The sequence below is a fragment of the Dreissena polymorpha genome, chromosome 4, assembly GCF_020536995.1.
Source record: "Dreissena polymorpha isolate Duluth1 chromosome 4, UMN_Dpol_1.0, whole genome shotgun sequence".
Classification (NCBI taxonomy): Eukaryota; Metazoa; Mollusca; class Bivalvia; order Myida; family Dreissenidae; genus Dreissena; species Dreissena polymorpha.
In genome coordinates this window covers 40,781,222-40,803,143 of record NC_068358.1, presented here as the reverse complement: position 1 = coordinate 40,803,143, position 21,922 = coordinate 40,781,222, and the positions used below count along the sequence as shown (strand labels likewise).

General features: G+C 35.4%; 1 protein-coding gene across 1 annotated transcript in view; it reads left to right on the top strand.

Moving 5' to 3' along the window:
- Positions 1-21,922, top strand: part of LOC127877421 (N-alpha-acetyltransferase 35, NatC auxiliary subunit-like) — a 30,283-nt gene that overhangs the window by 5,281 nt on the left and 3,080 nt on the right. The window contains exons 4-17 of the mRNA XM_052423291.1: positions 974-1,048; positions 2,220-2,387; positions 3,010-3,120; positions 4,319-4,366; positions 4,753-4,836; positions 7,156-7,273; positions 8,019-8,197; positions 9,175-9,234; positions 12,191-12,297; positions 13,265-13,430; positions 14,524-14,702; positions 14,869-14,954; positions 19,163-19,281; positions 20,689-20,829. Of these exons, the coding sequence (XP_052279251.1) occupies positions 974-1,048; positions 2,220-2,387; positions 3,010-3,120; positions 4,319-4,366; positions 4,753-4,836; positions 7,156-7,273; positions 8,019-8,197; positions 9,175-9,234; positions 12,191-12,297; positions 13,265-13,430; positions 14,524-14,702; positions 14,869-14,954; positions 19,163-19,281; positions 20,689-20,829 (1,641 nt within the window). The remainder of the gene's footprint in view (positions 1-973; positions 1,049-2,219; positions 2,388-3,009; positions 3,121-4,318; positions 4,367-4,752; positions 4,837-7,155; positions 7,274-8,018; positions 8,198-9,174; positions 9,235-12,190; positions 12,298-13,264; positions 13,431-14,523; positions 14,703-14,868; positions 14,955-19,162; positions 19,282-20,688; positions 20,830-21,922) is intronic.

Sequence of the window (21,922 nt, the reverse complement as noted above, 5' to 3'; positions counted from 1 at the left end):
TCGGACAAGTAAACCATAATTTCACTTGTCCTGACCAAAAAGCAACTTGTCCTAACCATTATATCTTTATTCTGCTCAGTACTTTGCAAAATAATGGAATAATACAAAATGCTCAAATCATAAAGACTTGAATAGTTCAAATTACATGTAAACATAATTGTAGGCAATTTCAATACAAAAAGAACTGACTAGAATAACAGGAAAACTCAAGATTATTAATTTTTAATACCTGACAAAAACTTGTGTGTTGCCAACATCAAACAGAAAATTTTAAAAGTGATGTACATGAACAGTACTTAACTGATATTTAAAAAAAAATCATTGATTCTATACATAGGGAGGACGTCACTACGTTAATTGTCTGTAAGATCGGTGTGTACCAGTGTCGTAAAATGCATATTCTTTACAAGGGAGAATATTCTTGTTATCTTGGCAAAGAAAAAAATGTTAAGGGTTGCTTCCCTTGTGAACAGTTCAGTATAGTACATGTACAATGTATGACATGGAACTATCGGAATATCTCGGGCTTCGACGATTAAACGTATACAATATATACTCGGAAAAGTTGAGTGATATCTCAACAGAAATAATGGCTTTAAAGGCATTTTTTCTAAGTTATACAATTATAATGACCACTTGTCCTGTCGGACTAGCAAATTTCTTTATTTACTTGTCCGGACTAACAATTTGGTTGTCCCGGACAGTCGGACTACCTTTAATGTCGAGCCCTGTTAAATTACAAACTTTTCATAATTGACCTATTATTGTTATGAGCAGCAAACAGCAAGTAACTTGCAGTCTGTTTAGGTTTAATGCTTTTTGCTGCTCATACAAATCTTAGGTTGAACCCTTTTAAACTTAAATCTATTAAGAAAAGACTGATGCATATACATGAAGGCATTTTCACTTTGCTTCTGAGCTCGACATGGTTAATGTAATGCTTTCACTAATTTGTCATTCATAACCTTTCTAGACTGGCTTGGTGAAAGTGACAGGACTAACATACCCTGAGCTGATTGGGATTATGGATTCTTCCCTGTCATGTATGGTAAGTTTAAATATCTTAATTGTGCTTATATGATCCTAGGTTATTGACTCAAAGACAACCCTAAAACAAATTATTACAAATTTCATTTAAGATTTGACTTTTTTTTATTTTGGCGAAGTTATTGGCCTTGGACTTTTTCTCTATAATAACTGTTTTCCGGAGGTTTTTTAAGCAACGCTTTCATATATTAAGCTGATTTTTGGTATGTGAGTCTACTTACATGACTTGCAGATGAAGTGTGAGTTTTGTTTTGGTCCATAGATTTTTGGTGAAGTTATGGGCCATGGACTTAAAAATTGTCTCTATAATAACCGTTTCCAAAGGGGTTATATGAAACGCTTAAAGATATTTAGCTGATTTTTGATATGTGTCTACCTACACGACTTATAGATGAAGTGTAAGTTTGATTCCAGTCTATTGATTTTTGGCGAAGTTATTGGCCTTGGACTTACTGATTTCTCTAAAAAAGCTGAAGTGCAGCTTCAAAGCACAGATAGGTGCATTGTGTTTCACACACACAGGTCTTGTTCTTTGCTGAAAATGTTGAACCATATTTTTCTTGCTTCGTCTATATTCCTCTTTATTTTATGCTGTGGGTGGTTTATAGAGAAATATCAGTGAATTAAAACTGATAATTTACTGTTTCAAACAGTAAAAAATAACTGCAATCAATAATTTTTATTGTTTTACCAGAACTATTTTTGGATATGTTTGGTTTCCATATTGTGAACCCCAGTTTTACTGAGGGCTACTACTTTGCATTGAATGTTTATAACAACATAGGTGTAAGCTTCCCTTAAACATACACATAATGATATTTTGGGTCTCCGAACAGGGAATTAGATTTCCAGAATGCCATTTGTTGGATTCGTTGGAATATCGATTTTAATTCACTCGTGATCATAGAACAAATATTTTTTCTATGATCACTCATGAATTAATATCTATATTCCACCAAATACAACAAATATCCTCTATATATTTGGCTAATTCATAGGTATTTGTAGGTAAAATATGAAATAAAGATTCTTTAGCCAATGTAGTCAATGTGTAGCTTATAGCCAATTTAACAAATAGCAAAGTAAGCCCTGCAGATTAATAGATCAAATTTAAAAAAAGATATTTAAAGTAAAATTATTTTGTTCAATCACTGATTAGTCTGCTTGCTCAGGTGACCTGGTTAGAGGGTCATTCTCTGGCTCAGACAGTGTTTACGAACCTGTACCTGCACGACCCTCACAAGGTTGAAGACAAGCCACTGCGCACATTCTGCCTGTGTAAGCTCAAGATTGTGGACCTTCTTCGAGACCGGATAAATAAGGCCGGTGTTTATGAAGAGGTTAGCCAATAACTATCAACCAATGAATCAAAATGTGTATTTCTGATACAAATGAAATAAAGGACCTTATTTCCTGTGCATGTAATTCAATTATTTAAGTGAGAATCAACATTTAAAAAAAAACTTTCAGCCCATTGTAACCTGTATTTCTGTGTATTTGAGATTTTACTTTTCGTCCATTATGTGTGAATTTTAGGCAGATTTCCTGCCATATTTACACATTTCTATCATGGTGTGTTTTTTTCTGATTTCCAGCCATGTTAACACATTTCTATCATGGTGTGTGTATTTCTGATTTCAAGCCATGTTTACACATTTCTATCATGGTGTGTGTATTTCTGGTTTCCAGCCATGTTTACACATTTCTATCATGGTGTGTGTATTTTTGTTTTCCAGCCATGTTTACACATTTCTATCATGGTGTGTGTATTTCTGATTTCGAGCCATTTTTACACATTTCTATCATGGTGTGTGTATTTCTGATTTCAGCCATGTTTACACATTTCTATCATGGTTTGTGTATTTCTGATTTCTAGCTATGTTTACACATTTCTATCATCGTGTGTGTATTTCTGATTTCCAGCCATGTTTACACATTTCTATAATGGTTTGTGTATTACAGGAGGATTTTCAGCCGTTGACATATGGGTTCAAGATGGGGGGAGACTTGACAGATGTCAAGGTGATCAGTACGATGAAGGAGGTAGAGGAGGATCTCAACAGAGCACTCAGGGTAGGTTGCTATGGCAACAGAGCACTCAGGGTATGTTGCTATGGCAACATAACACTCATGGTAGGTTGCTATGGCAACAGATCACTCAGAGTAGGTTGCTATGGCAACAGAGCACTCAGGGAAGGTTGCTTTGGCATCAGCTGCTAATTTGGTCTGTTTACTTTAAAAACCAATATTATTTTTGGGACTCTTATTTTTGTGGAATTTGTTTAGGGTGCTCTCAATCACAAAATCAAATAAAAGTTTCAGGAAAATAATTCGTTTTTGACCAAATATTGGTCTGGAAGTAAAATATTTAATTTTAGTCCCCTACCGGTTTCACTGGAGGGGACTTATGGTTTTGTCTCTGTCCGTCCGTCCGTCATACTTTTCTGGATCCTGCGATAACTTTATTTTTTCATGAAACTTGGAACATGGATAGATGACAATATGGACATTATGCACGTCATTTCATTTCGTTCCTACGTCAAAAATTCTGTTTGCTATGGCAACAAATAGACTAGAAATACTGCTAAAAATGGTGGTTTTCCTGGATCCTGCGATTACTTTTAAAGTTCTTAATATTTTTTCATGAAACTTAAAACATGGATAGATGGCAATATGGACATTATGCACGTCATTTCATTTTGCTCCGACGTAAAAAATTCTGGTTGCTATGGCAACAAATAGACTAGACATACTGCTGAAAATGGTGGTTTTCTGGATCCTGCGATAATTTTTAAAGTTCTTAATATTTCTTCATGTAACTTGAAACATGGATAGATGGCAATATGGACATTATGCACGTCATTTCATTTCGTTCCGACGTCAAAAATTCTGGTTGCTATGGCAACAAATAGACTATAAATACTGCTGAAAATGGTGGTTTTCTGGATCCTGCAATAACTTTTAAAGTTCTTAATATTTTTCATGAAACTTGAAACGTGGATAGATGGCAATATGGACATTATGCACGTCATTTCATTTTGTTCCTAAATAAAAAAATTCTGATTGCTATGGCAACAAATATATATAAAAAAAATCTGGAATTTCTGACAATGGTGGAGCCGGTAGGGGACTTATATTGCTTGACAATAGTTTTTTTTGTTATTAGTCTGAACAGATGATATATTTGTTAAGGATGTAACACTAAGTGTTAATGATACCAGCTAAAACAAAAATCTTTTTGCATTTAGCTTAAAAAACTTGTGTTTTTTAGCATTTGAAAGGGCAGGTCCAGGAAGGAAACGCAGAGTCAACCATTGAGGTATGGTTTTAGATTTTTTTTGTCATTCAAGTTCATCTTTCAACATTCATACTTCAACATTAGCATTCATATTTTGCTGTTTATTATCACACTTACTGAACCATCCATGGACACGCAAGTTTGTGTTTGTGAATCTTATAAAACAAAATGTTTCAAATTCAAACATTCAGTGGTCTTAACACAAGACGTTATTATATTTCCTCTGTATTCACTTATTGTCAGGGTAGAAACATTTGTCATTGTGATTTTAAATTCACCTTCACATTATAAACATTTGAAGTATGGTTATTTCAATGTGACTTCTATAATCAACTAGCATTGTATAAGTGTTGTTTCACCACATTCTCATGTGGTCTTCCGTTACACATGCTGAATGATATTTGCAGTACCAGCAATGTGGTGCAGTTTGTACCAGAGTGAAGTTCTTCAAGGGTTTGCTGTCCATGCTGGTTGCTTTGAGCAAAGACAAAGTAACATTGTTTACTTAAAATTCAGTATGTTGCTCTCTCAAGCCTGAGATTCACTCTGCAGGGCCTTCCACAGGATTTTTGTCAGGCGCCCCGGGGCTGATAGGGGTGGTTTGGGAGGGGTGTCCCCTCCCCACGTTGATTTTTTTTTAATTTAACGTGTCAATTTACGTTCTTTGGTGCGTATTAACTCAAAGAAAAACAGCGTTGAAAGACGTCACTTGGTGCTCTATGACTCTTGAAAAATTCCCCCTGTCATTTAAAAAGATATATACTTTTTTATATTGTTTAATTGTTTTAAAACGTTCCCGCACTGACAGTAAAATCCTGACTCGAACGATTCTCCAATACATCCGTTTCAACCTGACTCTATTACTGCATACTTACTACTATTCAAGTTTCTATTTATTATCCGATAATCACGTTATTTCCGTTTGTATAAATCACATTCTGGTAAATATTTACGATAAAAGCTCTCAATTATTTCTTTTGAACAAACCTTGCCATTTTTCTATAGTATCAAATAAATTTTAAGTGACTATAGATTTGATGAAATATTGCCTCTGAACATGCGTCAATCCTCTGACGTGTTGTGTGCTTGTTAAAACGATACACGTGACGTTGTACATGCTGCATAATTTTCGCGCTCTTTTTAATTGAGAAAAAGATTCGACACAAAATAAATTTGCACTACTAATTTGAAGCAAGAATATTTTAACGTTGTGGTAACATTGACATTTGGAAGTGTGTTTCGGATTAAAAACACGTTAACCTCGATTTACGGGAAAGGGTTCCGGATTACAAATTTAATTATTCCCATTTGAGATTTTAATAAATATTAACAGTTGCGTTATTAATTTAACGATAATTTGTTTTAACACTTAAGTCAAATAAATGTTTTGACGGAATTATGCATGTAATTCACGAGGATTACGGCCGGTTGCCATCATCAGTCTTCTAAGTATCGATTATCAGACGAAAAATTTACTAGTGTGCGTAATTAATTCAACGAAAATTTGTTAACGCATTACGTGTCGAATAAATGCCAGAAAAACGTTATAAATGGACATGATGAAATGTACATGTACTGGAATTAAATTGTTATCGCATAATTGTAACCGGGAGTTATTTGCACAACTTACTCGCTGTAAGTAATTATTTCTTTACCTCTTTCAGTTAATTTCTTGTATTAATTACACCAGTCATAGGTAACACTTGTTTACAGTAAAAAGGTGTGATGATGATGCCCGAAACCGTCTTTAATGTACTTTTTTATTACGTAAATGGTACAAATTCTTGCTAATCAAGCTGCGATTAACTTTTACATCGTGCCCGACGTCAATCAAAAATAATGGTCGATAGTTAGCCCCGCCCTCATAAGCATTTGCGTAACCGATTGGACGATGAACATCACAGTTTGACGACTGGAAAGTTACCTGATGCATCCTTGTCAGCATTTAAATGACTGTGTAATGTGGCTAGAATAATCTACACGCGCGTCATGCTGTTTTCTTATCAGTGGATTATCCATTAGCCCATGTGGTGTTTATGGCGATTACTTGTGAAAGTAGGTACCGAGCGCTCTTTTAAAACAGGGATTATTGATACACTGATCGAGAAACCTTTTTTTTTTACAATCTCCACTTTCTTTCACTGAAACACACACAGGTCGGAAAATTTCAAGCGCCTTAAATGGCCTGGGGAAAATCCTGCTCTGTATATGTGCCTGTTCTCATATTTTTTTTATTTTTTTAATCCTTTACCATTTAGATACATATTTTGATGCATTTGTATTCCTTTAGAAAGTTACATTTAATTAAATACATTTCTAACTTAATTTAAGTTTTAAGGGCTTAACTTCACCCCTTAGATACTGATTAGTAGCAAACAGCCTAAAACCTGAACAGACTGCGAGAAACTCGCAGGCTGTTCTGGTTTTATGCTGGTTGCAAAATCCATTTTCACTTTGCTTCTTATGGGGGAAAGGGTTAATTACAAATATAAGAGAGATTCTGTTCTTAAAATCCATTGGCAAAGGTAAGGTTTGCAAATAAGAGTTAACAAGAACATGAATGCAAAAATAAGAAATGATATTGACCACATGAAGTGGCAATTATATTTAATTAGTTTACTGATTGTACACCACTAAAAATCATCAATAAAACACATTGTTTGTTTAGAATGGGAAATTCTAAAAGGTAGCTTACACAGCCATTTCAATGTCAGTGTGCTATGTGACTGCAGCAAATGGCTTAAGAATTTCAACACACATATTGATAAATGTTTATTTGTATCGTTGTATTCCTTAATTTCTATTCAAAGTGTGAAGGTGTTCCCCAAGCAAAGAAGCTGATTAGTCAGATACTGGAGTTCATTGAACCAATCAGATCAACAATTAGTCTGGGAATAGTTCCTGAGGACAGGGAGATTACCAAAAATGGTAAGTAGGGTTTACAATGAACTTAAGTTTTTATGTTTATAAGGAGGGCATATAGTGATCTGACCGTCCGTCCCTCTGTCGGTCTTTCCGTCACACTTTGCATTTAGGTTTCGCATTTAGGTTTCGAAAAATGCTCATAACTTCTATGACGATCAGATAGCAACTTGATGTTTGGGATGCATGGTATCTCATGGAGCTGCACATTTTGGGTGATGAAAGGTCAAGGTCATCCTTCAAGGTCAAAGGTCAAATATATGGCCTCAAAGCAGCGCAGAAGGGGGCATTGTGTTTCTGACAAACACATTTTTTGTTTCTCCATATACATATAAAGATTCATTAAAATGAACATGTGCCTATTTTGCAGCTACAGAGACAACAGTAGTATGTTGTTCATAAATTACAATGATGTAGATATTTGACACATGAACCACGCATTCTTGAAGTCCGGTAGTATAATTGACCATTTAAAGTTCCATAGAATCGATTTGGTCATTTATGAGTTTCATGTCTTTATTGATATCATAACTGTACATTCAGTTGAAGACATTGAATTAAGTTGATTCCTATTAAGAAAATTAGGAATGAATTATTCATATGAATGGATTTGTATTATTTTAATGAAAATAGGATTTATTTGTCAACTTCTAAGGTAAGACATAATCCCACAGTTATTATATTTACTAAATACTGATGACATTTCACATGATTTATATGGTTGTCATTTTTCCTGCTTTTATAACTGCAGACTACCCCACAATCATGGGATTTGACCCACTGATCAACCAGCGCCTGTTGCCACCCACATTTCCCCGCTATACTGTGATCCACACTCGGGAAGGCGCCATCAGTTATGTGAAGAAACTTCTGCATAGGATAGACACCGCTACAGCTGTGCTCAACGCCAGCAACATTCAGGAAGTGTTTGTAAGTTAAGTTTGAATGCTTCAATTAATATTGTCATTAAATAAAATTTCCACATTATTATGGATAATATATCTATTTTTATGTCCCCGAAGGAGGGCATGTAGTGATTGCACTGTCCGTCCATCCGTCTGTCTGTCCGTCACACTTTGCGTTTAGTTTCGAAAAATGCTCATAACTTCTATGTCACTTCAGATGTAACTTTCATATTTGGTATTCATGTGTATATGGACAAGACCTTTCCATACGCACACAAATTTTGACCCTTTTGACCTTGACCTTAGGGTCTGCGTTTAGGTTTCGAAATCTGCGTTATGTTTCGAAAAATGCTCATAACTTTTATCAAAGCGTTTATATGGGGCATTTGTCATCCTATGGAGACAGCTCTTTTTTTCATAGTAGTTTTTAGCATGATGACCGTCTAGATATACCTCTACTGATTTATTTAATTATAGTGTACATTTAACCTTATACATTTAGAACAGTGTGTTAATTTACTGCCACATTTTCATTAGTACACAGTACATTTACCCTTAGTATCAAGGAAACAATATGTGTGCATCTGAAACATGTGATGAATATTAACCATGCTGAATTATCCTTAAGTGTAAACTGATGATGCTTTTGTGTTGACCAAAGTCTTTGATCATGATGACTTAAAAGTAAAACTGGTTCGAGCATGTGTTCTTACTGGTATAAACGCCGTCGTGTGTTGTTACATGAGGTTGGCATTTGAGGTTTATTTGAAAGTATCGCTTTTCATTTCTAAGAAGTGTAAACCAATCAATTAAATATTCAATTGAAATGAAAGGTAAAAATTCTAATGGTATTCATTGCCCCCACTACTTGTAACATTATTAACTTTTGTATTAAAATCATGTGGCTAAATTATCAATGATTTTATAACTTGCAGTTTATATTTATCAGAATGTGTCCTATGATATAGTTAAATGTTCCATGGTTGATTGTAACCCTTTCAGGAGGTTTTCAGAGAGTTCAGTGACACGTCACCTTGTGTAGTGTCCAGGTCCATTCTACAGGTAGGTGTTTGTATCTAAATGATGGTTTTCTGGATCCTGTGATAACTTAAGTTCTTCATATTTTTTCATGAAACTTGAAACATTGATAGATGGCAATATGGGCATTATGCACGTCATTTCATTTTGTTCCTACATCAAAAATTTTGGTTGCTATGACAAAAAATATTTTTAAAAATTCTGACAATGGTGGAATTTCTGACAATGGTGGAGCCGATAGGGGACATATATTGCTTGGCAACAGTCTTGTCTTCATTATATACCTTTTGTTTTTAGCTGAACTTATTTAACTAGATATTCAATAACTGTTTATACACAATAACTTGAAAAAAAGAGCAATTGTAATCTAACTTGTTGATGGAACATAGATCGCTTAGATCCTGTGTTTGCTCTTCCAATGGATATGATCAAGGTCAAGGTCACTGTTACTAAATAATTAGGATAAAATGGTTTTGGCTTCATATCTAATGAAGGAATAAAGCTATTGTGATGCATGCATATATAAATTGTACAACAACTTCATTTTTAGCTCATCTATTTTTTTTTTTAAATTATGAGCTATTGTCATCACCTTGGCGTCGGCGTCTGCGTCGGCGTTGGCGTCCGGTTAAGTTTTGCGTTTAGGTCCACTTTTCTCAGAAAGTATCAATGCTATTGCATTCAAACTTGGTACACTTACTAACTATTATGAGAGGACTGGGCAGGCAAAGTTAGATAACTCTGGCATGCAATTTGACAGAATTATGTGCCCTTTTTATACTTAGAAAATTGAAAATTTTGGTTAAGTTTTGCGTTTAGGTCCACTTTTCTCAGAAAGTATCAATGCTATTGCATTCAAACTTGGTACACTTACTTACTATCATGAGGGGACTGGGCAGGCAAAGTTAGATAACTCTGGCGTGCATTTTGACAGAATTATGTGCCCTTTTTATACTTAGAAAATTGAAAATTTTGGTTAAGGTTTGTGTTTAGGTCCATTTTATTCCGTAAGTATCAAAGCTTTTGCTTTCATACTTGCAACACTTACTAACTATCATAAGCGGACTGTGCAGGCAAAGTAATGTAACTCTGACTGGCATTTTGACAGAACTATGTGCCCTTTTTATGCTTAGAGAATTGAAAATTTGGTTAAGTTTTGTGTTTAGGTCCACTTTATTCCTACAGTATCAAAGCTATTGCTTTCATACTTGCAACACTTATTAACTATCATAAGGGGACTGTGCAGGCAAAGTTATGTAACTCTGGCTGGCATTTGGACGGAATTATGGGTCCTTTATACTTAGAAAATTTGGTTAAGTTTTGTGTTTTGGTCCACTTTACCCCTAAAGTATCATAGATATTGCTTTCATACTTGGAACACTCGCAAATTATCATAAGGGTACAGTAAAAGGACAAGTTGCATAACTCTGGTTGTCATTTTTACGGAATTATGGCCCTTTTTTGACTTAGTAACTTTGAATATATGGTTAAATTTTGTGTTTTGATCCACATTACTTCATAACTATTAAGGCTATTGCTTTCAAACTTCAAATACTTTCATGCTATCATGAGGTTCCTGTACCTTGCAAGTTGAATTTTACCTTGACCTTTGAATGACCTTGACTCTCAAGGTCAAATTATTAAATATTGCTAAAATTGCCATAACTTCTTTATTTATGATTAGATTTGATTGATACTTTGACAAAACTACTCTTACCTGACATACCACAATAGACTCCACCCAAACCATCCCCCGTGCCCTCCCCCCGAATCCCCCCCCCTCCCTATTTTTTTTTTTTTTTTTTAAGATCATCTCACAAATGACCACCACACCCTGACACTATACCCCCCACCCCACCCCCCCCCAAATTATTTTTTTTGAAACTGTTAAAAAACAAAGATTTATTTTTATTATTTTATGTTTGAAATACCGTCCAACTATCGCACCGTAGAATCCCCCCCCCCCCCTCCCCCCATCCGAATCCCACCCCCCCTAATTTTTTTATTTTTTTTTTAAGATCATCTCACAAATGACCACCACACCCTCACACTATACCCCCCCCCCACCCCACCCTCAAATTATACCCCCCCCCCCCCCGATTTATTTTTTTTCCGCATTTTTGGAAAATAATGTAATAAATGTCCTCACCCCCACACTATACACCCCTCTTCACTCCACCCCTCTCTCCTTTGTGATTGAAAATGAGAGTCCCTTTACCTTTAAAAAGAAAATAGATGCTCTTGTTGTATGTTAAGGTCACTGTAAGATGCATTGACCAATAGTTTCCACTGAAGGTTTATGTGTCTCGAAGGATATTTTGCAAACTAGAAAAATATGTAATTGCTTGCTATCTAAATATCTTACCTACTAAACAAACAGTTTTGTTTAGAGGAAAGTGTCAAAAGCGAAAGCAAGAAACGTTTAGCTGATGTTATCCAACAGCTTTTGTTGTGCTACCAATACATATGACCTGCATTATGCGAAAATGGGTCTTATGTCATATTTGGCCTGTGTAGCTACCATGCTCGCCCTAAAGTCATGCATGGTTTTGCGGTCACATAAGCAGATCGTCTCATTAGCAGACAGGGTAGCTCCTGAACAGACTACGTGGTCACAATTTTTGCATTGAACTGGTCATATTGTATTGAACATTTCGATATACTGGCTTTTGCTTGTACCTTCAATCCTAAAAATGTGTTTTCGTGTGGACAGTAATCAGTTTATAATTGTTTTATGTTTTCAAAGAAATTTAGGCATCTTGTAAAAGTTTACATTAGTTTTGGTGTTCTTAGAACTTGTATTAGTTGCGATTGCGTAATACAACTTCACATTATCAGCTAGACTGATACAATTTCACAGATATGTACAGAGTTTTGTTAATTTACATGTATCTCAAGTTGAAATAAGAATATTCTTTATCCATGAGCTAAGGTTGAACTCGGTTTTGAATGAGGAAACATCCACCACTGTGTGTTACAGCTGATGTTCCTGCCTCCAAGTCGCAAGGTGTTTGGTGTCCACACACTAACAGACTTCCTGAAGGATTCTGTGAGAGCCTTTGTCATGCCTCCTGTGCTCTCTCCCAAGTATGCAAGCTTTGTTGTTGCAGTCAGTAAAAAAACCCATTGTTTTAACATTTTTATGCATAAAAATGGAAGACAACAAGTGATACCTATGAGTAATTCCTTTCAAAACACTTTTCCAGGGTACATATTCTACAGTTTAGCGTTTAAAGGTGCATACATTTATGTTTTCACTCTGTGAAAACACATCAGTATTATTATTTTGTGTGATCATTACCCCAGATTTTTTTTTACTGCTTGGTTCAAGAAAACTCAAACCAAGGCGGTCATAACTGGTACACTATTGTTAAAGCCAGTAGCAGCCCCAACAAATTTCGTTTTAAATCTTTAGTAAATAATAATTGAAATACAAAATGATGCTTGAATGTGGATTTCTTAACCAACTTACTACATATCAATTAGTATATGTCTAAAACATTTTTAAAGTCACTAATGTGAAAAGAATTATGAAAAGCATTAAATAAAATAAACTATTATTGCTTTTAGGGTAAAACCTTGAATTTATTTTTTCAGTAAAGTAAGAGTATTAAAATATTTTGCTATCACAAGTGCTTTTGAAAAAATATATTTTCTCTTTTTTTTCTGAAAAAACAAAATGATGATATTAACCCAAAAGCAACTGAATATCCTACATAATTATCTTTTTGCAATGGTAATTGATATTATTTAACATCAACAATTGTTCTGTTCAATGTAACTCCAAATCCTAAATTATTTGCTAATTAACCCTTTTTCACTCCGGTACAAAATGAAAATATGCAACCAGATCATATAGAACCAGGTTCTAGTCTGTTTGCTGCTCATCTGTATCTTAAGATTATATATTAAGCCATTAAAACTTGAATCTATTAAGAACAGTCTGTAATTAAATTAGATTTTTTAAGGGACTACAAACAAATTAAATATCTTTTCTCATTGGTAAAGGGTTAACAATGATAAATCCAATACTATTTCTTCAACATGATTACAGAGCTCATACAAGCATCAGCGTTGAGGTGAAACAGTATGTGGACTCCCTGATGACACGGGCTGTGCGGCCTATTTGTACCGTGCTGCAAGTGCTTGGGCATAACCGCGCCAGGCAGCGAGACAAGTGGGCGCACCTGCTGGATGACCTGGTTACTTTACAGGACGAGGTACTGTTATATTTGTTCTATTCTTTGGACATTGAATTTTGTTTAATTTGATGATAAGCTTACCTTGCAATTAAAATGTGTGGAATTCCGTAAAAAGCTTACCCTGGAATCAAAATGTGTTGAATTCCTTGTTGATCTTACCCACTTATTCAAATATGTGGAATTCCTTGATAAACCTTACCTTGGAAATAAAATGACTGGAATTCCTTGATAAGCTTACCTTGGAAATAAAATGACTGAAATTCCTTGATAAGCTTACCTTGGAAATAAAATGACTGGAATTCCTTGATAAGCTGACCCATGAATTTAAATATGTGGAATTCCTTGATAAACCTTACCTTGGAAATAAAATAACTGAAATTCCTTGATAAAACTTACCTTGGAAATACAATGACTGGAATGCCTGGATAAGCTTACTTTGGAAATAAAATGGCTGGAATTCCTTGAGAAGCTGACCCATGAATTCAAATGGTCAGCACGATGGTGTCTGTAAATGCGGTCCATATCACATTGAGGACCTTCGATGCTGGAGCCTCTACCAGATATTTGTCTCCAAAGGCAACTGAGCTAATAAAATTTTTAATGTGTGTTAACTGCAATTTGAGAAAAATATTGTTGTGTGAATTTGTGTTATTAATTTATTATGTTTGTTGATACACATATATTTTGATTGCCTAAAGTAAGTTTCCTATGAATGACTTGAGACGCTTTTTACCTCAAGAAATATTGCAATTTGTATTCTTTTGTTTTTTTGGTGGGTCAAATTTGGGCAGTTATTTGGCACAATTACAAATGTCAATAAGTATATATATTTCCAAAATGACTACCTAAAATTCCCAACTAAAGATTTTTAAAAAATGTGTAAATAAAATGCAACATTTAGTCCCTTTCCCTCTGCAACTCTATTGTTTTTACCTTTGTAAATATGATATTGAAAACACATATGGTCAATTGTAAAATATTTGTTAGCAAAACATAAAATATATAAATTTCCCAATTTTTGTCAAAATGGGATATTTTTGCAATCTTAATGGTCCCACTCACCTTACCCAAAATAATGGGGAAAAAACCACTAGTCTGTGTGTGATTTCAGGCAGATAAGGTGGACGGTTACCTGCACCAGGTGCAGATGAAGGCGGACCCCTCCCATCAGCTGGGCTCCAGCTTTGGCACCTGGGTCCTCTACTACACCATACACGTCATGCTGGCATACACACTGTCAGGCTTTGAGTTGGAGCTGTATGCCCCGTATGAGTACCACTATGTGTACTGGTAAGAACAGCTTTATTTGAGTGTGTCATGTGAAACGTTTATTAGTTTCGTTGTTTCTAACTATTTTTCTTTAAAACTCTAAACAATTACTTTGTCCTCTACTTTAAACAAATAATTTGACTGTTTTGAATGTTGCTGAATATGTTGTCTGTGAACTGGTTTTCAGGTACCTGTACGAGCTCTTGTATTCCTGGATGTACTCTACTATTCAAAGGGCAGAGTCCTTCGTCATTGAGCATGAGGCGTATATAGGTGAGTGGTACAATAACATGAGTTGATATGTTACAATTATAAGGGTTAGTGGTACAATAACATGTGTTGAAGTTTGTCAATAGCATAGGCTAGGGGTACAGCAACATTAGTTGATATTGGTATGTGTCAATCTGTTGATACCAAGCACTAGGTTTTGGAGACATAGAATGTTTCATGATTAAGTGTCAGCCAATCAGAACAATACTTTCATATTCTGGAGATTCAGGGTACATTACTGGTGTTTCAATGTCATTATGTACAGAGTGTACAACAATTTGTATGATTCAGACTGTTTGTCAGGCATAACCAAGTTGGGAATATGTGTATTGAACCGCTTGAAAAGCCGTGCTTCAGAAAGAATTATTATTATTATTATATCAAAGGCGCTTTACATAAGAACATTTAACATATCGCAGATACGAATACATTTTGCAACACTGTTTCAAAAGAATCAATTAAAACTACTCAATTATACTTTAAAACTACTCTATTATACCTATACTATAAGTACTACGAAAAAACATGCACAGTAACCATAGATTAGAACGATCAACAAGACGCTATTAAACTACCCTATGTGTATAGCTATAAGACAATTAATGAAACAATAAATTCTAAAACTTGAACTTTAAGTACTACATAAAAAACATCATGCACAGTAACCATAGATTAGAAAGATCAACAAAACAAAACAGAGACAAAACAGAACAGAGACAAGGGTAACGTCAGGATACCATTACCACGAGTCCACAAACCCCCAAAGGAATAAATATGCTTCCTTTAAAAGGGTTATTTCCAGTTCCCCCCAAAGGAATAATTAAAAGGGGTTTTACGAGTTTGTGCTGATTGAGATTTTGTATAATGAAATGAATAAACCACTGCTTATATTGCATAAGATTGGAAGAAGAGGTGAGTTTTCAATGCCTTTTTCAGGAATTCAGTGTTAAAGAACCTTGAATGTTTGATGGAAGTGAGTTCCAGAGTTTGGGAGCAACATACATGAAACTTCGCTCTCCGTATGATACGGATTTAATCTTCGTTGGAATTACTAATGAAGTTGCTTTGTTCTTTGATCTTAAGTTTCGCCTTGGTTCATAGACTTCAAGTAGGTTTCTCAGATATACAGGCCATTGTCCATTTAAGGCTTTAAACGCATTGGTAAGTATTTTGAAGTGGATTCTTTTTTCTACTGGGAACCAGTGTAATTTTTTTAGGATCGGTGTTATATGACTATAGCGGGATGTTCTTGTGATAACACGCGCCGCAGTGTTTTGAACATTTTGTAGTTTCTTGATAGCTGATGTTTGTGTTCCATACAGCAATGCATTGCAATAGTCTAGCCGAGATGTGACAAGTGAATTGACCAAAGATTTTGTGGCATTTGGTGTAAGATATTGCCTGATGTGACCACCTATTTGCCTAATCTGACCGAAACATGATCTACTTATAGCATTAATATGGTGTTCCATGTTCATTCTCGAATCAAACCAAGCACCTAAATTTCGAACATATTGCGATGGTTAAATTGTCGAGTCCACTACTTTAACAGTTAACCCATCTACGTACTTTGCGTTATTTTGACTTAAAAATACTATGACCTCGGTTTTGTCGGTGTTAAGTTTGAGCATATTTGTATTTATCCACGAGATGATATCTTGGAGACACTTTTCAACTCGATTTAGTGTTTTGTTTTGGGCTGCTCCATCAGTGAGTTCGAAGGAAAGATAGAGCTGCAAGTCATTGGCGTAGAAGTGATGCCCGAGTCCATGTTTTTTGCAAATTTCCCCAACAGGATTAGTAAACATGGTATAAAATTTGGGGCCTAACACAGATCCCTGGGGTACGCTGAAGGTCAGCAGCACTGGTTCTGGTACCTTGCTGTCAATGCTCACCGTTTGGAAGCGGTCGGATAGGTAGGAAGCTACCCACGGTAGTGGTTTTTCAGCAAAGCCAAATTGTTGTTCGAGGCGGTTTAATAGGGTGTTGTGGTCGATGGTGTCGAATGCGGCAGAGAAATCTAGCATAACAAAGACAGTGACATTTCTCTTATCTAGTGATTGTAGGACATCGTTTTGAACTTTTAATAAAGCTATTTCTGTTGAGTGGAACTTCCTGTATGCAGACTGGTTTTCTTCATTCAAATTGTTTTCTGTCAAATGTTCATCTATTCTTTTGCTGACAATAATTTTGAAACATATGGTAGATTCGAAACCGGGCGATAGTTTGGTAGTGTTTCTTTATCTAAGGTGGGTTTTTTCAATAAAGGTCTTATACGTGATGTTTTAAAGGATCTTGGCACACTTGCTGTTTCCATCGAAAGATTGATGATTTTTGTCAGTATTGGTAGCAGTTCAGTTTTGCACTCTTTCAGTAGCCAAGTTGGAATAGGGTCAAGCTGGCAAGATTTATGTTGTGATTGCATCATGATTTTTTCAACTTCTTCCTCCGTTGTCGGACGGACATGTGTTAATCTGCATGTTTCTCCTGTTGGGTTATTATTATTACTCTGTTTTGAATTTGAATGAGAAAGGGGTGTTCAGAAATATCTGTTCTAATACCTTCAACTTTACCTATAAAAAAATCATTGAAATCTTGTGCTAACTCATCGGACGTTTTGCCAGACAGGAGAGCTATTTCAGATCGGCCATGTAGTAAGTGTTTTGTGATTTTGTACATGCTCTTTTGATCACGGCCACAGGATGTTACTTTATCTGAATATAAATCTACACATGCTTTTTTAAACATTTTGTTCATTTTGGCGCAGTGGTTTCTATAAATTTCATGATCAATAGTGAATCTCGATTTTAGCCATTTTCTTTCCAAATTTCGTTTGATATGTTTAGCGTCATGAAGCTCATCTGTGTACCACGGGCAAGTCGGCCGCAGGGTTATAGATTTTGTTCTTAGTGGAGCATGTTTGTCTACCAATGCTGAAAGTTTAATATCATACGTTTGGACAAGGGTTTCAGGGTCATGTATATTTTCAAATTGTATTTCTGACTTTCTGATATCCTGTTTAAATGGTTCAATATTGATATCTCGTAGTTTCCTAAAGATAACAGTTTTTCTTACGGGAGCTGGTTTAGATGCTCTTGAATGGAAGATGACGGCATAATGAACTAATTTTTACCAGTGCCGGTTACTTATTACAGTAATTTTCATGTAGTGTTACCTATAATTTTATTTATATTTTACAAAGTTGGATGTATTGAGTATCATTCCCATTTGCAGTCTATTCTATAATTCAGACAAGGGACAAAATTGTCACAAAACCAGGTTTTCATTGTGAAAAAAAATCTGATTAAGGGAGACAACTCAAACTGAACTTTTGAAATGAACAAACAAAATTAACCCCCTTTGTAAGTTTGTTTCAAAATAAATCTATTTTAAGTTGTGGTGACCTTGACATTGGAGATATTGACGTGATTCTTTCGTGGGACACACCGACCCATGATGGTGAACAAATGTTCCAAATAATTGTAAAATCTCACAATGAATGACATACTAGTAGTTATGGCCCAGACAAGCTCATTTATTGCCAATTTTGACCTTTGAACTCAAAGTGTGACCTTGACCTTGGAGATATCGACGTAATTATTTCGCGCGACACACCGTCCAATGATGGTGAACAAATGTGCCAAATGATTTTAAAATATGACAATGAACGACATAGTTATGGCCCGGACAAGCTTGTTCCGCCCGCCAGCCCGCCAGCCAGCCCGCCAGCCAGCCAGCCAGCCAGCCAGCCAGCCAGCCAGCCCGCCCGCATTCGCCAATCTAATAACCAGTTTTTTCCTTCGGAAAACCTGGTTAAAGATACCCTTTCTCTAATGAGGACTTTATAGTGGACAGGTTAGCTCCTCACCAGACTGTGGGGATATGTGGGCTGGTCTGGAGCACTTGCCACAGTTTGTATAAGACCCATTTTTGCATAATGTGTGTCATTTGAGCTGCACTTTGGGAAAACTGGGCTTAATACATGTGCAGTCTGCACAGGCTTATCAGGAATGATACTTTCTGCTTTGACTGGATTTTCCAAAAAAGACTCACTTAAACCAAAAAAAAATATATGAACATGTAAATTGTTGTTCCTGATAAGCTTTTATGGACAGCAAAGGCTTAATTGGGACGACACTTTACGCACATGCATGTACCCAATTATTCCCAAAATGTTTCTCATTTGATCATCTATTTGCTCCATTTTGTAGAATCGAGCCACTCCAAGAAGGGAGGTAAGAAAGCCAAGAAGAAGAAGCGTTCCAAGGCGGTACAGCGGGAACTAGTCATCTGCCAAGCCCAGCAGAACATGTTCGGTGGATACTACAAGGTATAGCTTCATAGGGGCGATTAAGTTTAATATGTTCATACACATTTCTTTCTTTTAAAGCAGTGGTATGTTTTCAGATTTTGGTATTGCGTCATTTTGTGAAGATTTAAGCAAATTAAATGTTTGTCATGTGGATGATATGATTATAAATGTAGAAGAAATATGTGTCATAAAATTGGCACTAGAATACTAGTGCAGTGAAAGCAGTCTTAATTTGTTTAGTGTCTGGACAGGGCCAATTGTTCAATTTTGAGCGATGGGTGATTAATGAAAGTTTTGCTATGTTTGACCATATTATTATACATTCCTGTTATTATGATAAGAAGAATGCTTATTTGTACAAAAGACAATGTTAAAATATAAATTATCATTAAAGATTTGAGTGTAACATGTAATACTGCATATGTTCATGTACTTACATAAATTAATATCCGTATAATGCAATCAAACTTGTGTACCACATATTTAAATGTATTTAAAATTACATAAATGTGTACATTAGAATGGTTTTACAGAAATATTTTAATTATCTAACAACATACAAGAATATGTTTTGGAAATGGCATGTTTAAAATACAAAAAACACAACTGTTATTTTGATAATTTTCCATATACACATGTAATACTTATCAGAATAAATATGTTTTTCGCAAGTTTTTAAGTGCTGTGGAAATTGTCTAGCTGATTGCTAATTAAAGTACCCCCTTGTAATTGCTGCTACCATGGTGATAATGGCTTTTTATGCCCCCGGATTGAATGATCGGGGTTATATTGTTTTTGGCCTGTCTGTCTGTCATTGTATGTGTCTGTCTGTCCCAAAACTTTTACCTTTGTCATAACTTTTGCAATATTGAAGATAGCAACTTGATATTTGGCATGCATGTGTATCTCATTAAGCTGCACATTTTGAGTAGAGAAAGGTCAAGGTCATCCTTCAAGGTCAAAGGTCTTTTTTTTCTAAAATAGCTGCCGTGCGGCTTCAAAGCGTCGCAGCAAGGGGCATTGTGTTTCACAAACACAGCTCTTGTTTGTTTTTAAATGTGTTTCCAATTACCCGGCATGCCTCTGCAGTATCTCAAGTTTACACTTGTCAGAATACGCTGTTGGTATTATTCAGGTCTTTTAAGATAAAGTGATATTAATTGTTTGGATAAAAGTGTTTGGTTTTTGGTTTGAACAGGGTTCAGTTTACTTAGTTTGCTTTATATGTATAGATAAGAGTAAAAATAAATTGTGACATACATGGCAATTCAGATTTGACAGGTATTCACTTATGAGAGGGTTCAGTTTTAACAGGTTTCACTGTATAATGTATTATCTTAGAGGTTAGTAGCCATTAAGGCATTTTTCGGGTAGAAATGACAATCCAAATGTTGAATGTGTAATAACTGAGGGAACATGTTACAGGCGGTTGTAGGCTTGAAGCTGGGGAACAAACTGAAGGAGCCTAACTTTGAGTTTGACCGTGAGGAGGTTCGCTACTCACACAGGTTTGCACCCTTCGGCAACGTATCCACACCCCCACTCGTGCCATACTCACAGTACAAGGTAAGGCTGTCAGCTTGTTTGGCTGGAAATGGGAGTTTTTATTTGAGCCTAGCCCTGAGGGCTGATGCATGTGTGTAAAGTGTCATACCAGATTAGCCTGTGCAGTCCGCTCAGGCTAATGAGGGATGAAACTTACTGTTTTTATGGTATTTTTCGTTTAGATGGAAGTCTTTTCTTTTCCAGTCCAGACAGAATGCATTGGCTTATATTGACACAGAAGGAAATTAACACTAGTTTGAAAAAAGATTATTCTTAAAATGTTTGTTTCACTTATAATTATATATTATATAACTATAAGTCAGTGATATGTAATTAAACAGCTATGGAAATTACCCATGTTACTTTCAATATTAACAATCTGGATTAATTGCAATTTTTTCTAGTCAGGCCGGCAAGGTCAGTTGGTATAGCGCTGGTCTACAAATCTGAGTATCGAAGGTTTGATCCTTTTTCCGGCCATATTTTTTTTGTGGCCATTGGTCATGAAATCCTTGCTACCCCCATTCTACCCCTACCTCTGAAGGTGAAATTTCTTGGGATAAGTGTCTTCATTACGTATTGGTAAACCAGCTATCCAAAGACAAGTGTCAGTTTGTAAACTGAATTGATATACTGGTAACTGAAATGGAGTGAAACAACGACAAAAAATAATAATCCTCCAATCAATAAACAAGAAACAGTTGATACAGCTGTTTGATTGACATTAGGGTACCTAACGGTATTATTATTATGTGCCTTAGGTTCATTAACCTTGTAGATAAGTACCAGTACATTTATTGTCCAACAGCATAGCAGTTATCGACATTAACTTTAAAATCCATTTGACCAGTGCCCTAAAATTGCACTTCACCTGACTAAAACATTACTTGTCATGACTTTTAAATGTAAGTAAATATACTGTGTAGGTTGTCAGATATTTTGCAACATAAATCTGTTGTAATAATTTATCAAAATGTTAATTTTTGTTTAAAAAATCATTTGTAAATACATGTACACCACGCCTTAAAGGGTGTCTCCATATCTTGTCCCTAAATCTTTCTATATAATTAATACAAATGACGCAAACCTTTACATTTCAACTAATTTTTATATG